This window comes from Micromesistius poutassou, assembly GCF_964030765.1.
Source record: "Micromesistius poutassou genome assembly, chromosome: 9".
Classification (NCBI taxonomy): domain Eukaryota; kingdom Metazoa; phylum Chordata; class Actinopteri; order Gadiformes; family Gadidae; genus Micromesistius; species Micromesistius poutassou.
Window position 1 is genome coordinate 7,453,607 of NC_140279.1, and position 16,815 is coordinate 7,470,421.

At 39.8% G+C, this 16,815-nt stretch overlaps 1 protein-coding gene across 1 annotated transcript; it reads left to right on the plus strand.

Moving 5' to 3' along the window:
* Window positions 1-435: 435 nt before the first annotated feature.
* Window positions 436-16,357, plus strand: LOC311353649 (desmoglein-2.1; the record flags this gene model as incomplete). The annotated part of the gene is made up of 17 exons (XM_084473548.1): window positions 436-445; window positions 1,155-1,162; window positions 4,823-4,942; window positions 5,102-5,257; window positions 5,549-5,687; window positions 5,835-6,004; window positions 6,502-6,636; window positions 6,919-7,104; window positions 7,259-7,492; window positions 7,754-7,923; window positions 8,432-8,574; window positions 8,922-9,143; window positions 10,454-10,600; window positions 11,147-11,280; window positions 11,882-11,962; window positions 12,397-12,591; window positions 16,298-16,357. The coding sequence occupies 17 exons, from the start codon at window positions 436-438 to the stop codon at window positions 16,355-16,357; spliced, it is 2,310 nt and encodes a 769-aa protein (XP_084329674.1).
* Window positions 16,358-16,815: the final 458 nt, after the last annotated feature.

Below are 16,815 nucleotides of genomic sequence, written 5' to 3' on the forward strand. Positions count from 1 at the left end.
AGGCTCCATCACTTTTGGTGCATCAGTTCCAATGAGCAGATCAACACCTTCCTCAATGTCATGAAGTTGAACAGCCTTGAGATACGACCACTGATCAACGTCCTCTTGTCGTGGAATATTGAGTGATGAGACAGGCATGTTCTTTTGTGTTAAAACATCAGGTAACTCAATAAAGTCATTCATATTCAGACCAGACACTTCCAGACCTGACAACACATGAGCATTTACTATCTTCTTTTGACCCATTGTTCTTAACAGAATACTTGTCCTTTTACCTCTCACATTCAATTTTCTTGCCAAGTTCTCCGTACAAAATGTTCCTGAGCTCCCAGGATCCAAGAAAGCATACGTCTGCACAGTTTTGTTGCTCCTCTGACTCTTGACTTTGACTGCAACAATAGAAAAAATGGAGGCATCTTCATGACCGGCCCCAATATGGCCACAGGTCTGAAACACTGCAGGTGAAACATTTGAAGAGCTCACAGACTGTTGATCAGAGGGTGTGGCTTTATCCTGACGCTCTATATGAAGGACACTTGGGTGCTTTTGGTGACACACGTTGCAATCCAAACGACTCCTGCAGTATTTGCTAGTGTGGCCTTTTTTCAGGCAACCAAAACAGATTCCTTTTTCTTTAATGAAATTAATCTTGTCCCTGTGTACTGTCATCTTGAACTGTGAGCATTGGTCCATTGAATGATTAACTTGTGAACAGAACAGGCAGTTGAGAGTGGAGGACTTGATCTTGTTTCCTGTATGTTGAGTTATGACTCCATCCTTTACTGTAGTGACGTTAGTAGCAAAGCTGCTTCCCTTTTTCCTTTGTTTGAAGTGACTAACAGTGGAAGCTTTGGAGTTGGTGAGCTGTGGGTCTTGAATGTTGCCAAAAACTGGATCTGAAGCAATTTTGACTTGTCTTTCAATAAAACCAACAAGATCAGCGAACATTGCTCTGTTACCTCTTCGTTCTTGCAGATCACAAGCAACATTTCTCCATCTTTCCCTTAACTTGTAAGGAAGTTTCACAATTATGCTCCTCATGTTAGATGGTAAGTCCAGCTCTTTCATGTTCATCAGTTGCTCTGTTAAGTTTGAACATCCACGTAGAAACAAAGAGAATGATTGCAACCCTTTAATGTCCTCACTTTTTACAGGTGTCCAGGTAAGTATTTTTTCCATGTATGCAGCTGCAATTTTGTGTTCATTTCCAAAGTGCTCCGCAAGAAGACTCTTGGCTCGGTGGTATCCCTGCTCTGAAGGCAAGTGCTGACAACTGTGCACCAGGTCTTTTGGCTGCCCCCTGGTGTACTGTTCAAGAAAGTGCAAACAGTCACTCCAATTGTCTGTTTTCTCCTCCACTCCATTTTCAAAAGCTCTGATGAAAGACCTGTATTGGAGTGGGTCTCCATCAAAAACAGGGATATTCCTAGATGGGAGGTTAGAGCACAGATTTTGTTGGACAAGCAACGCAGCAATGTCATTTTGTCTTTGCATAATGTTCACAATGTCATTTTGATGGTTGTCAGTCAGAGCGGTTTGATGGTGAGCATGTCCCATTTGAGTTCCATTTACAGTTTGCATCACATGAACTGGAGCATCAACCTTTAATGTCATTTCATCCATTTGTTTAATCTGTTTTTGTTTAGGCTTAACCACTGGTGGTTGGAGTTCAGGAGCAGACAAACCAAGAGCATGATCTTTTTTATTCATTTTATCAGGCATAAAGGTGTTGGCATGGGGATTTAATTCACTCGCACCATGAGAGTTGTTCCTTTCAAAATAAGAGTTCATGCCGTTTGAATGTTTTGAGCCACACTGTGAACGGATTTCCAAGACTTGAAGCTTTGCCTTTGTTGCTGCCAGTTCCGTTTCAAGCTCAAGTTGTTCCTTTTCTCTCCTCAGTTTTTCCTGTTGCGCTTCTATTTGATGTTTCCTTTTTTGCGCAGCGATGCGCTCCACAAGCGCTGCCTTATCGGCCTCAGCTTTGATGCGTGCAGATGATATTGATGAACTCCGTGATAGTCGGGAGTGTGATCTTAGCGAACTTGATTTTATACTTGCAACATTGGAGGCACTATCTTCAGGATGTATTCCATCAGCAACACATTGATTGTCAGGATCGTCTTTATTTGTTTCAACATATGGATGACCCGCATCAAAGAGCCAGCCTTTTACGTTGTCAGTGAAATCACAAAACATTGTCATTTTTTCCAAGAAGTATTTGCTTTGCCTTTCAACTTCATCTTTGGGCAAAGGTAGACTCATAAAAGATGTATGGGTTTCATTTGCGTCTTGGTAACATTGCATGAACACAGCAAGCTCATTCTTTACTGAATCAACGTTTTGTATTGATGCCATCAACGCACTCATATGTTCCATGCATCTTTTAGCTTGTTTGCATTTTGCACTCCTTTTTTCCTGATACCTTATCACACTGTATTCCATTCCTTTAGAAGACATTTTAACAACTCTTTTTGATGACGGCTCTTCAGCCTCCGTTGCAGCAACATCAGACATTTTTCCGTTTCTTTTAATTGCTTTCTTTCCTTTTTTATTACACCAATGACAGTCCACAAACGCACATAAGAGCAAGTTGCAAACACACGATGCTTATTGACCAACAGATCCTCTTCATCAAACAAACACACACTGCGGCCGGCTTTTTATGAATGAATGAATGCGCCGTGGCCGTGCGTAAAAGTAGACATGTAGCGATTCAACCATGCACTCATTGAACTCCATGTATTGTGAGATACTGTGTCAAACTCCACTCGTTTGGCCGTTTTCCATTACAGCTTTTTACAGTTATATCACATACCGGTTTCTTTGAGAAGGTTGAACGTCTTGTCGATCTGGGCCAGAAGCAGCATGCGCGCCGTGGCTGAGTCCAAAAGGTGATTAAACAAGTCCAGTGTTGAAGCTTATTTCCTTTGAGTCCAAGGGCAGGTTTTTTACTTATGTAGCAGCCGATTGTCAAACAGATAAAAGTATCAAATCAAACTTCAAATTATACTAATCAAAGGGCCACTGTTGCACCATGGGTTGTGGTGTACGCGGATGGGAAAAACATAATGTCCAAACAGATGTCCAGTTTCAACAAAAAGCGTGGTTTATTTAACCAAACAGCGAGCAAACAAAGAACAAAGAAAATTCCTGTGCCTTTCCCGCTCCGGTAAAAAACCATTTGCCCACCCAGGTGCATGCTGGTCCCTTACCGACAGCCTACCTATATAACTTCAGGTGACCCCCTACCGTGCCCAAATGAAACAAAACACAAATAATAAACAAGAAACACCTAAAGTAAACAAATAATAAACTAGAATACTAATAGAAATCTAATCATAATGAAATCAAGCAAATTGACTGAGAATAACCAAAAACTAAATACTCACTAAACAAAATAATAAACTAAACAGCACTAAGTACTACAACTAAATAAATAGCTCCAACACTGCCTATTACACTAGATAACAGAACAGGACTTTTTGTTTGCATTGAAAATAGAACTTGAGCATTTACCTGATTCTGCTTCAGTTGTGGTTGAGCCTGTATAAATAAAATGTAGCATTTTAGTAAAATAAATAGTAAATTTGTTAACACATTGGACGTATTTCAAATAATGTTTGTCACACGCACACACACACACACACACACACACACACACACACACACACACACACACACACACACACACACACACACACACATTCCTTAAAAAATGTCCAAGAAAAGTTTTTTTTGTCTTTCAAGATTATTCTGTTATAAGCTAAAGCTAATATATGATATGTATGCTTTTTTAGTAAAATGGTTTATTGGTGGATGGTTTATTATAGCACTATGTTATAATGAATGCATGTTTGACTTGGTCTATCCTAATTTATTTATATTAACAAACATTTTACCCTACAAAAAATGAGTTGCAGCTCATATCAACAATATATATTTTCTGTACATAAGGTAATTAAAAACTCAGTAAGCAACCAAATAACTAGTTTAACCATCATAGATTTACATATTATAATGTCACAGAATTCTAGTCACACATTAAAGGGTACAGGTTTAACCCCACTGATGAATTCCCAACTGGGAAAACAGTATTTTCCCAGTCAGCTAATAACCTTTGCAAACGAGTTGTCTTTATCAAGCTTATCTCAACCCACAAACAAAAATTTAATTTAACTCCTGAATTTTTAGGAGTACAAATAAACCTATGACATTGCAGTAAAACAATCCAAACAAGTCTTTTTTCTGTGTTTATTATATGTCTTTATTATAAATCATTGGCCTGTACAGGTTAAATGGAACTTTTTCAGTGTCACTACCAGTGTTGCCACAGTTACCTTGAAAAAGTAATCTGATTACTGATTACTGACTACTCCTTTAAACTTAGTTAACTTAAACTTAGTAAACTTAGTTTAAGTTTAAACTAAGTTAGTTAACTTAGTTACTTTACTGATTACTTGGTTTTTAAAGTAACTAGCTAGCTAGTAACTAACTACTAGGAGTAGCAGGATTGCGATCTTAATGTTAGAAAACCTCATAAAGTGAAATGTTCATGCCATGGAACCTTTAACCCATTGTACATATCACATCATGATGTGCATTTCATGTATGATATAGAATTTTCTTAACTCAAAGGATTGTTCTCTTAAGATAAACCATTGACTCAAAAATCGATAATATAAGGAAAAGGAAGCTGAGAAAATGAATGCAGAAGGAGCACAACAAGTGTTAGAACAGAAGTTCCATGGTTTGTGTTGCATTTGAGCAAACATTGTAAGCTACTATTGTAATTCTGAAGTGTTGTATTAATATCTTCCAGATTCTAGTAACTGATGCAGAGGCAAAAAGCTCAAAAAGAAGGAGGAAGAGGGAGTGGATCCTTCCTCCTGCTAGGCTTATGGAAAGAACGGACTACACTGAGAGAGAATATATTGCCAAGGTATATATCATGGACATGCTTAGCTTTGGCTGATACTCCCCACTGACTTTAGATCACTTACTTTTTCAGCAATATGACTTAATTCCCTGTACACCCCCCCCCCCCCCCCCTGCTTGTTCATACTGTTATAATACTAAAAGCTAATATTTGGTCAACCAGATCCGCTCAGACATGGACGTAGGACACAAAATGGAATACTCTCTTACTGGAGAAGGAGCTGACAAGCCACCCTATAACCTGTTCACTATAGATGCAAAAACCGGCTTTGTACGCATCACTGGTATCTTGGACCGAGAGGAAAGGGTGTGCTACAATGTAAGTTCAACGTGGGTCAATCAACCACAAGACTGAGCCTGAATTTCAGAAAAGTATATCATTGTGATTATTAAAAAATATATGAATAATCATTGAAATCTTATTCAAGGCAAATAACCAGACTGGAACTTAGTTTTAAAAGTAAAAGAGTTTTTGCCAGAAAGAACCAAACAGAAGCTCAATCAATGCTTAAATCAATTAATCCGTGAGAAACTAGCCTCGGATCAACATATTTCTAATCTCTACCTTCAGGCTTACATTGTATAATTTAAAAAACGTGCCATTTTACAGCTTTTGGGAATAGCCAAGTACAGAAACGGGAGCACGGCCGAAGATCCCGTCTCACTGAAGGTCATTGTTGGGGATGTGAACGACAATCCGCCAACTATAAGTTTGCATGAAGGCAACACCACAGAATCCAGCAAAAAAGGTACAGCTGAACTCTACTTTAATCATTCATCATTAAGAAAGCTAGCTGAACTTTCACTTTCACACAAAAATGGAATCTCTTTATATATACTTGAAAATTGTCCTGCAAATAATAGAATTGACAAACACATCCCTCCATTCATTGTAGGAACGTTTATCATGCAAATCGAAGGTGAAGATGCTGACGAAGATGGAACTGAAAATGCTAAAATGGCCTATAGAATAATAAAACAAGAACCCAGACCCCATGGGCATATGTTCACTTTAGACAGGCATACGGGCAAATTATATGTCAAAGAGCCTACATTGGACAGAGAGGTAAGTGGCAGGTGTATCAGTCTGACGATGTTGTCAAAAACCATGCCATTTTTTGCTGCAATCATGGGCTCTATTTCAAGTCACAATGTGTAAGACTGAGCCCCTCCCAGTTAGTATGATTGACAGAATTAAAAAAACTCAATAACAGTCTTCTGTCCCCTCTAACTGCAGCAAAGCTGTGAGAGGTGAACTAGCGTAGCTCTGATGACTCTGTGGCGTGAGAGGGAGGGGTTTTGGGAGATTCTTATACATATTTCTACAATATATCAGAGGTGGTTTTACTGCTAACATTATTGTTACCACTATCAATCAGCATTGCCTATAGATGTATCCAAGGAATATTTTGCCAGGAGCATGTTCGATAGTTTCTAGTAGGCTACTATAATAACTATAATAACTATATAATAATTTGGTCTTTGATGGAACAGGTATTTTGAGATGATTGCTGAGATGTAGATATTTTGGTATAATTAATCTTCTGCCTCTTCCCCTGCCAGACGATTGACTTCTATACACTCACTATAGAGGCAACTGATATGGGCGGGGCTGAAGGTGGGCTTAAAGGGACTGGAGACGTAACAATCAAGGTGTTGGATATCAATGACAATGTGCCCGAATTGGAGCAAGAGGAGGTCAGAGGCACAGATATATGCATTATATTATAAATACATATACACATATATACATACATATACACACATATATACATACAGTATATACATATATATATATATTCATAATATAAATAATGCATACACATACACACACACACATACACATCCTCACAAATCCCTGAGGCAGCTGATCTGCACTTTAAGTAATCGCAAATCAACAATTTGACATTTTGAAATAACACAAGATGATTTTGAAAAGGACTGGCATGTCGTAACTATACAACATATTTCTGTCCACAGTATGATGGAACAGTGGACGAAAATGTTAAAGATGTTGTTGTGATGAGAATCAAAGCCAAAGATAAAGATTTGGAGGGCTCAGACAACTGGCTGGCTGTATTTGATATCATCAAGGGAAACGAAGATGGCCTCTTCTCAATTGAAACAGATAAGGCAACTAACGAGGGTGTCCTTAAACTGATAAAGGTATTCCAAACTATACAGCAATTCTAATCTAATCAGTTTAAGTTTCAACATATTGCTAGTATTAGTGTATGAGTGCTGGTTAACTTGTAGATTTTGCCTCGTTTTGATACACTCTTTTCAAATGGCTTGTCTCTTATGCCTCTTTATTGTACAGGCTGTGGACTTTGAAGAACTCCAGAAGCTGGAGCTGGGATTGAATATTTTTAATGTGAACCCTTTCATCAGTGGCCTGCATGCCGTAGGAATGGAAGTGCCAGTGGAGATTGGGGCTGGTGGACCTGCTGGTGCTGGTGCTGGGGCAGGTGCCGGGGGTGGGGCCGGGGGTGGGGCCGGGGGTGGGGCCGGGGGTGGGGCCGGGGGTGGGGCCGGGGCCGGGGTCGGGGTCAGGGTGGGTTTGGGTGTGGATATAGGAGTAGATATTGGAGTGGATGCAGGGCTCAAGCCAAAATTGGGACCAGGACCAGGGCTTGGACTAGGACTAGGACCAGGACCAGGACCAGGGCTTGGACTAGGACTAGGACCAGGACCAGGACCAGGGCTTGGACTAGGACTAGGACCAGGACCAGGACCAGGACCAGGGCTTGGACTAGGACTAGGACCAGGACCAGGACCAGGGCTTGGAGTTGGGTTGGGGCCCAAAAAACCAAAGAGCTATCCAGTTAAGATCTCCGTTAACAATATGCCTGAGACTCCAATTTTCAAACCCAGCACAAAGCCGGTTCCTGTGTCAGAGGACCCCGATTTTATGCCAGAGGACGGAGTGCTTGTATCATTCGCTGCTACTGATCCAGACACAGGGAAAAATGCTGAAAATGTCAGGTAATTCAAGTTCATATATGCAACTTCCTTTAACCAATTTATTAATCTACCAGTCATCGCACATAATTTTCCCAATTTATTTACTCCGATTTTTTATTTTTGTAAGATGTATATAACTACAGTAACTGAAGTAATGAAAAAACTTAACACTATTTTACTATTTTACTCAAACCAAGAAACCTGGATCATAGCATTTGGGCAGTGGTACCAAACATAACATACATTATTTACTATTGCCATGCCCCATTCAAAATCTGCCTGTTCAAAACATGCCTGTTCGGAACGGGCCTGTTGCATGGCTTCCTGTATTGCTGCTGTCAGCTTTCTCAAGAACTGCTCATCAAATGTCACACTCGACAATGCTCTTTCTTGAGTCCTCAGCCACACACCCGCCAAGTGTGAACTCAGATGAACGATTCTATAGAAAATCTAAAGACAGAGAGACAGTTAGACAGGGTATAATAAATATATGTCATATATTACTCAACTGTAAAACTCTTCCCTTTAGATATGCCAAAATCTATGATCCTGACAATTGGGTGTCAATCGATGAAGAAACTGCTGAGATCAGACTCAACAAAGTCCCAGACAGAGAGTCAAAGTTTATAGTCAATGGAAGCTACGTTGCCAAGATACTCTGCATGACCCAAGGTAACGTGTTTTCCATCTCATTCATATTGAGATTTGCTAGGTTAAACCAATTTTATGATATTTCTCGTATCACTATCATAAGTATCAAATACCAAGATTTGTAATAGTTGCAGTAAATGGGTGAACATTTCCTGCAACCTAAAATATATATAGACAACTCTTTATTTTAGCGTTCAGATGATCAAAAAGACTGTTAGATTCAACCAGTTATACTTTCAACGTTACATAAAATTTAGGTTGCTTTAAGATTAAAATCAATTGGGTAAAATTGTGGTATGTCATATTAATAGCAATGAATAATTATTAACTATTATTAACTATTAACTATAGCAACTGTGATTCTACAGACAACCCATCTAAGACATCAACCGGAACGATAGCCATTAATGTGGTAGATTCAAATGACCACTGCCCTACCCTGACCACCAGAAAAGATTCTGTGTGCTCTGATGAAAAGACGGTATACATCACCGGCTTTGATGAAGATGTGAAGCCCAATGGGGCACCACTGAGCTTTATAATTGTCCCTGAAGGAACACGTGGCGATTGGGACATTGAAATAATCAACGGTAAGTACACGAGTGAATTGAAGAGAGCTGAGGAACCTTTTGTGGATTTTGGAAAGTTTGTTCAAGTCAAGTCAAGTAAATTGTATTTGTCCTTAAAATGCCAATCTCGAGGATCTTCCAAGAGAATGCCACTTTAACCACAGTTGCGGTCTCAAAGGGCTTTACATGCCGCATTTTATGACACAACCTTGTCCCTCTGAAAAGCAAAGAAAAACTCCCTTCCCCTGCATGTTATACTACAAAACCATATTTGTGTCATTTCCATAAAGTCAGACACTGATGGTGGGATATTCAACTTATGGTTGAATATGATTAGTAAATTAAATAATTTGACTCAGAAACAGACTTATAGCTGAAACCCAGCATGGGGTTGGCACTAAAACATGTGCGCACAGGTCTCAGTATGTTACTGGTTGATCGCGGCAAATCAGGCTTATAGATTAGACTAGTTGATTGCGTGGCTGTCTCACATTGACAATGTTTCTAGATCGGTTAAACATCACATAGGCCTAGGCCAAAACATGTTTAAATAGTCTCTGACATGCTATGTCAATACACAGCATGTATGGACATTTTAAAAGACATGACGTAAATAAGCACAAATAGATCATATATGTTCTTATTTCAGGGGGAAGGATACTTTAGAGGCACTGGCTAAAATGTTTGACTACCAGACAAAATGTTCTGGTTGTGATATCCAATGTGCACAGTACAGCTTTAGTCATCCTTGAGTAATTATGAATCATAATATATTGTAGGACCCTTCTTGACGGCAAAGTATTTAATAGTGCATGATCATGGGAGGACACACTGGGACCATTTACTAAGTATCTTCACGTAGACAATGAGGAGGATTCTTTGAAAAAAAATGTTAACCACATTGTAAGAGCAAAGGATTTGGGGTCGGATGTTAACCTTGCTAAAACAAATGTGAGGGAAGTGACCATCGTGGATAGCTAAGGATTAGCTTCCATAGGGGAAGAGGACATTACAGCAAAAAAGCCAGACAACTTGCCAGACAAAGAATCTACAAAATGAAAAGGTCATGAGATTGGCAATTGCCTCCGTTTCAGAATTTGAGGTCACAGTGGCAATGCAAATGTTTACTAACGTAACACCTTTAAGTTGGAGAGAGAAGGTGAACTATATCTAGGCACAAGGATAATTGAAACAAGGGCCTTTTAAACAAACTAGTGTTAAAAATAGCTTATTGCTATGTTAATCTTGGTATCGATATTTCCGCAAGCGGTAAGATGCCCTCTCTGTGCTCTTTACTGAATCGTTCATGTCGGTTCTCTCCTTCTCTCCAGAGACCACTGCAGCGCTTCACTCCCGCGAGTGGCTTTGGCCCGGGGTCTACAAGCTAGTGGTGGAGGTAGCAGATGAGCAGGGCCTATCCTGCCCTGACAATGAGGAATTTGAGCTGGAGGTCTGCACATGTGGACCATCACAGAGGTGTGAGCCAAAAATAGCAGGAATAAGTGACCAGACCACCTCCACACAGCTCGGTGGCCCAGCGCTCGGACTACTTATTTCTGTGATGTGCCTGCTTCTGTGTGAGTGAACCAAGTGCATTTGTCCTATTTATCACGGGAGAATAACTTTCAAATTTTCAATACAGATAAATAGATTTGAGGCCTGTTTTAACATCGAACATCGACCCTATCGATGAATGACAATGGTGTGCTGTAGGGAGGGAGTATTTTGTTCACAATTCAAGCGAACATTAGAGAGAGAGAGAAAGAGAGAAAGAGAGAGAGAGAGAGAGACAGAGAGAGAGAGAGACAGACAGACAGACAGACAGACAGACAGACAGAGATTCCCTTAAATGATTATCTCGATACAAAACCACATAAGTTAAATTGATACATATTTATTAGACATTAAAAACATTTATATTTATTAGAGTTAGTCTCTTTAGAAAAATAAGTCATTATAGCTGGAGATAACTAAAGTTAAGTACATTGCTGGAACATTAACTAAATTAATTGTTTTCTTTGCAGTCATTCCTTTATTGCTCCTGTTCTGCCAGTGTGGCGGCGCAAACTATATCTTCCCAGAACAATTTGTCGACCTACCATTTGACGCAAAAGAGCACCTCATATCATACCATACAGAGGGAAAAGGCGATGACAAGGTGAGCATTTACATTGATTGTACATCGCAGCCAAGGAATACTGTAAATACATACAATGCATTTCAACTACAAGTCAATTTATGACTTGTAAACACAGAAGTGTGGTAACCCGGTTTCTACCCAGAGCAAAACCAGGTTAACCTGAACCTTAGCCTATGTAGAAAAGAGTTTCACATCTCAGCCACAGGTAAATGCATGTAAATACATAAACATAGTTTATGTATTTACATTATGACATTACATTATGACAATTCCACAGAAGGAAGATACAATTTTGAATTCATTGTATATATAGTATCTATTTTCCTGTTAATTGATAAGAAATGTATATGGCAGCATAATAAAACTTATATCAATAATATACACCTTAAATTAATCTTTAAAATGGGTTTGACATTGCTAGGTTACCAGGCAATCATTATCATTCTGTTTTAACATTGGTTAAACAGTGTACACAACGCTGGGCCTCAGCCTTAAAGCAAAACACAAAAATAAAATGAAAAAAGAGAATTCTGAGATTTTTGAGAATAAATTGTTTCCCTGTTCTGATTTACTTTTGAACTATCTATCTACTGATACCGGTCTGTTTTGATATCTACAGGAGGTTCCCCTTCAGAGTATCCCAATAATAATGGGGTCACAAAATACTAAAGGGGCCATACAGACAAAAGACTTCAATATGGTATCCTCAACAATAACAGCATCTTATGAAACAAATTACAATGAATCAAGAAATCACAATGAATCAAGAAATCACAATGAATCAAGAAATCACGATACCAACCAGAGTTTGATGGATGTGGACAATGCTTTTGGTACCTCAAGTGATCCATACGACCTTCGATATGCCAGTGCATCATTCAGCAGAAACACAATGACAAGGTCACAAATGCATGCCTCAGACATGTATGAGGAAATAGCCCTTCCTGACATTTTCCTTGATGACTACTACTCCCAGGTACTAACAATTGTTGTTCATACAATGGAGTTATTCTAATATTGTTATATAAAAAAAAGAGGCAAATGTTTTATTGCTACATAATAGAGCTCAGCACAGAGAGAGATACATTGAAAGCAGGATTAACCTCACCATATTTTCCTTTTGTTCCATTACAGAAAGCGCAATGTGCCCTCCCAATGAAGGACAGTCTGTTGGTATTTGACTATGAGGGCCTGGGCACCCCTGCCGGGTCCGTGAGCAGCATTGTGGAATCTGACGATGAACTGCAATTCCTTGATGACCTTGGAGCAAAATTCAAGACCCTGTCTGAGATCTGCATTCCTAAAATGCCCGAGCCACCTGCATCCAAAGTTCAACATGTTTTCAAACAAACGGTTAATCGCACCATTGAGACCCCTATTGTAAAGCCAAAAATCGAGCATGGGAACAAGACCATTGATGTAAAAATGACTACAGTAAACAAAATGTCCTCCACCAGTAATGTTAATATTTCCAAATCATCTAGTAGCACCTTAAATACTTCCCGGCAGTCCCTAAAGCACTCGCCCTCAACTAGCTCTAGCTCTCAAGTCACCAACGTTAAAAACATTCAGTCTGCCACCCTTCCCCCTCCCGGTCAGATGGTTATGTACCAGCAGCAACCTATATTCTATGCGACCATGCCTATGATGCAGCCTATGCAATACATTCCTGTGGGCCAACCCCAGCTTCAGAATATGCTATTTGCTGGGTCCTCTACAGGGTCCATTGGGGCACAGAGTGTATTTGTAGTCAATGGATCTCAGAACCCACTCACTGGAATGGTGATGAATGATGTCAAAGGCTCTGCAGGCTCTTCAGTTGTCACATCAAGTGCAGTCAGCCCCACGGTGTTTGGACTACCAGGGAGCCCTGGAAGTCCAAGCTGGAATATGATGGCACCAGGGGCTGGTGGGGCCTATACATTTGTAGAGGCTAAGAACAGTTCAAGTGGGGCACAAGGGTTTAGCCCTGTGTCAGCTCAGGGTACTTTACCCAGAGGTGAATTAGTCAGCCCTACAATTCTGATGCAGGGCAATCCAAACTGGAATATGATGGCACCAGGGGCTGGTGGGGCCTATACATTTGTAGAGACTAAGCTCAGTTCAAGTGGGGCACAAGGGTTGAGCCCAGTGTCAGCTCAGGGTACTTTACCCAGAGGTGAATTAGTCAGCCCTACAATTCTGATGCCAGGCAGTCCAAGCTTGAATCTGATTGCACCAGGTTCTGATATGCTTGTAGAGACTCAAGTTTGTTCAGGTGAGACACAGGGATCTAACCCAGTGTCATCTCAGGGTACTTTGCCAGGAGGTGGCAACTTGGTAAAAGAGGCTGCTCCCCCTCAGGGGGCATTAAGCAAAGCAGCCAAGGTCGGTGTAAATGGCATTCTGCCAGAACATACCAATAGTACAGCGGGGCAAGTTATTGTTAAAAATAATGTAGGGGTTGATTTGGTTGGGAATACAGGACAGATAATGTTGGAGTCATGCCAGGAAGTTGTGTCTTGTGCTAAGCAGTCAGGGGAAGGGAATTTTTGGGCTGGGGAGTTGCAGATTGCAGAGGCTGAAGTTTGTCCAGCCGACATTAGTCATTTAGTACCAATAACAGTAATTTCTTCCCAAAATCTCATTCTGGCCTCTCAGCTCACTGAAAGGCCAGTGGATACGGAAGAATCTGTGAAAACTTTTGAGTCTTCGGATACAAATTTAAAGAAAGAAATACCACTCGATAACCCTGTTGATTCCAATACGGAAATCTGTGAACCCCTCGAAGACTCATTAGAATTGAAAGGATTGTCTATATCCGAGCGTGAAACGCTGAAAGCTGATGATGTGAGTCTTGTGGTAATAGAGTCACCTCGGCATTTCACACCCACATCTGTCATTGCTGTGTCTGGAGAGTTTAAAGAAAACATTCAGGAATCCCTTTCAGACGTAATACTCCAGGAGAATAATGCTGATCATGGTTCCCCACTAAATGAAACTGTGTCCAACCAACAGATAAACCAAATACCTGAGGAGCCATATGATAATTTAACAATTGTACAAAGTCCAATTACCGAAGAAGAGTTGATGGGGATCCCCAAAGAAGAACCAGAGCTCTTAATACCCTATCAGACTCTCTCAGAAGATGCATCTATTGTTGCAGAATTATCCCCAATAGAAGGTTCCTTGGATTTGGCTGACATGGCAGATAGCGCAGTATTGCTTACTCCAGAAGATGAATTGGGTTTGCCTTTAAAGTACCAAGAAATATTACAGTATCAAGAAGCTGATGAACATGTAGCAACTAGTAAAGCTAATGAGCTCATACTTGAGAAAGTGCAGAGTAAGGCTTGCATCCCTCCAAATTCAAAGGATTCCATAGCCTGTTCTGAGTACTCAGCTATATTGGCAGAGGAGTCTGTTTGCATTGAATGTGCAGATGATGAATCAGAAGGATTTGAGAATGACCCGAAGAGCAGACAAATTGTTGAGGATATTAACGAAATCCAAGCTTCAGCTCTTACAACAAATGAAAATCAGGAACCTGTTCTTTACACAGATGAGGGGGTAAACATTGAAGACAAAGCAATCATTGCGACTCCCTTAAATCAGATAGACACAGATACCGAAAAGGATTCCCAGGAGGCCAGTGACAGTGAGGAGAATGCAATGCCTGAATTGCAGTTGGATCAAAGTTTAGAAGACAATATGTGCAAAGGTCATGCAATAGAGTATTTGGATGAGGTAAATGCAAAGGCAACATCACTGCAAAATGTGGCTCAGTTGAATACTATCTCAGATGGTCAAATAGAAGATTGTGACAGTGATTGCATGTTAGAATCAGCTCCAATAACAGCTGATAAAAGCATTGAAGAAGTGAAGGGGTCCCTCAATGACATATCAACGTTAGAACAATATCAGCACACTGTGGAAGACATTAGTGGTAGTTGCCCAGAGAAGACTATCTTAGAGTTTAACATAGCACAAAACGTGGCGATGGAACCCGACATGCACTTAGCAATTGATGAGGAGAAAAAATACAGTCCGACATCGAAGCTTGACTCCCCAGTTCCCCCAACATGCTCAGATATCCAAGAAAATGACACTGAAATGAATGGTCAGGTAGAAGATTACAACATGCTGGCAGAAAAGCTTGATAGTGATGTCGTTGAATACCAGGAATTACCAAAATAATTATCTCAATCACCAGGTTGTCAGGCATTGATGAATTTGGATCAGGTAGGAGGTGAGGATGTCATATGTTTGGAAGATGAAGTAGGATTTTCTGATGATGAGCATCCAATTGTTCCAAAGGTTCCAAATGACAATCATGGTGTGGTATCTGGCAATTATTCTGAGGGACAAGAGATCATTTGCGAAGTAGACCAAAACCCTGCTATAGTTGACACATAGCTGACATTTCAAAAGAATTTAGATTTAGACTTTGACTAAGTATGAGCAGATAACTTGCTATCTGTCCAGCAAACAAAGAAGGGCTCAAATATGATTAGTCGATCAGCTTTAAGGATGAACAAAATGTATAATCAACTATTTAGTGCTTTCCCTTTCTCTTGCAACATATAAGACAATTATAATGTGGAGTTGGAGTAGGTGGTGTGGGTGAATTGTGACTTTATTCTGCATTCATATAATCAATGATTTGCTGGTCAAGTGTGAAGTGTATTGAGTGCCAGAGCATATCTTTCAGTAATTTCAAATTCATTCAGATGTACTTTAAGGGATTTTTTCTATCTTTGTTTTTGTATAGAACGTGGTGACCTTATGTGTCCTGGCTTGATGTTCCTTTTGTGAAGCATTGTAACTTTGTTTTGAAACAAGTGCCTTCAATAAAAGTTTTTTTTGTCACACCTCTGTGCAAATATTTACTGCATCAAAATTCTAGTTATTATGCATTCAATTATTTGTGTTCTCGTAAGCACAAAATTAATTTAAGACTAAACGACTCACAGTAAATCACTAAGTGCCTGTGCTTTTTTCATTGTGTTGATGTGGTGTTGACACCTGTGGTGTTGACACCTGTTAACACCTCTAGCTATTCTCACAGCCACTGAAGATCGTTTTTTCCCTGAGGGCTGTGACGTGTTACGTGTGACGTGTTATTTCAGGTTCAGGTTTGTCACGCATAACTACCTAACCTACTTCTAACTAACTACTAACCTTTAACAACAAAGTTAAGAGTGCGCCAATGGGAGTGGCAAAAAACAGATTCTGTCTTCCTAACTGGTTTTTCGCCATGGTTGAGACATCAAGATGTCATTAAACCATCAACAATTACGCATGCATAAGTTAATTTGGCAGTAGCAGTGTCTGCTTTTGTGGATCCTTCTTCATAGTCAGTGGATAAAACCCATTCATTAATTTTAAAAGTTGCAAATAAATTATAAAGTATACCTATTACCAAGTAGACATTTATTTATTATATTATTTGAGATTTTTTGTCTCTATACCTTTATAATAATAATTAACTCACAACAGGAGTCACTTTATTGTTTAGCTTTCAGTCAATTATATGGCAATAGACATGTGCAACTTTCTCAAATTTCGTACCTT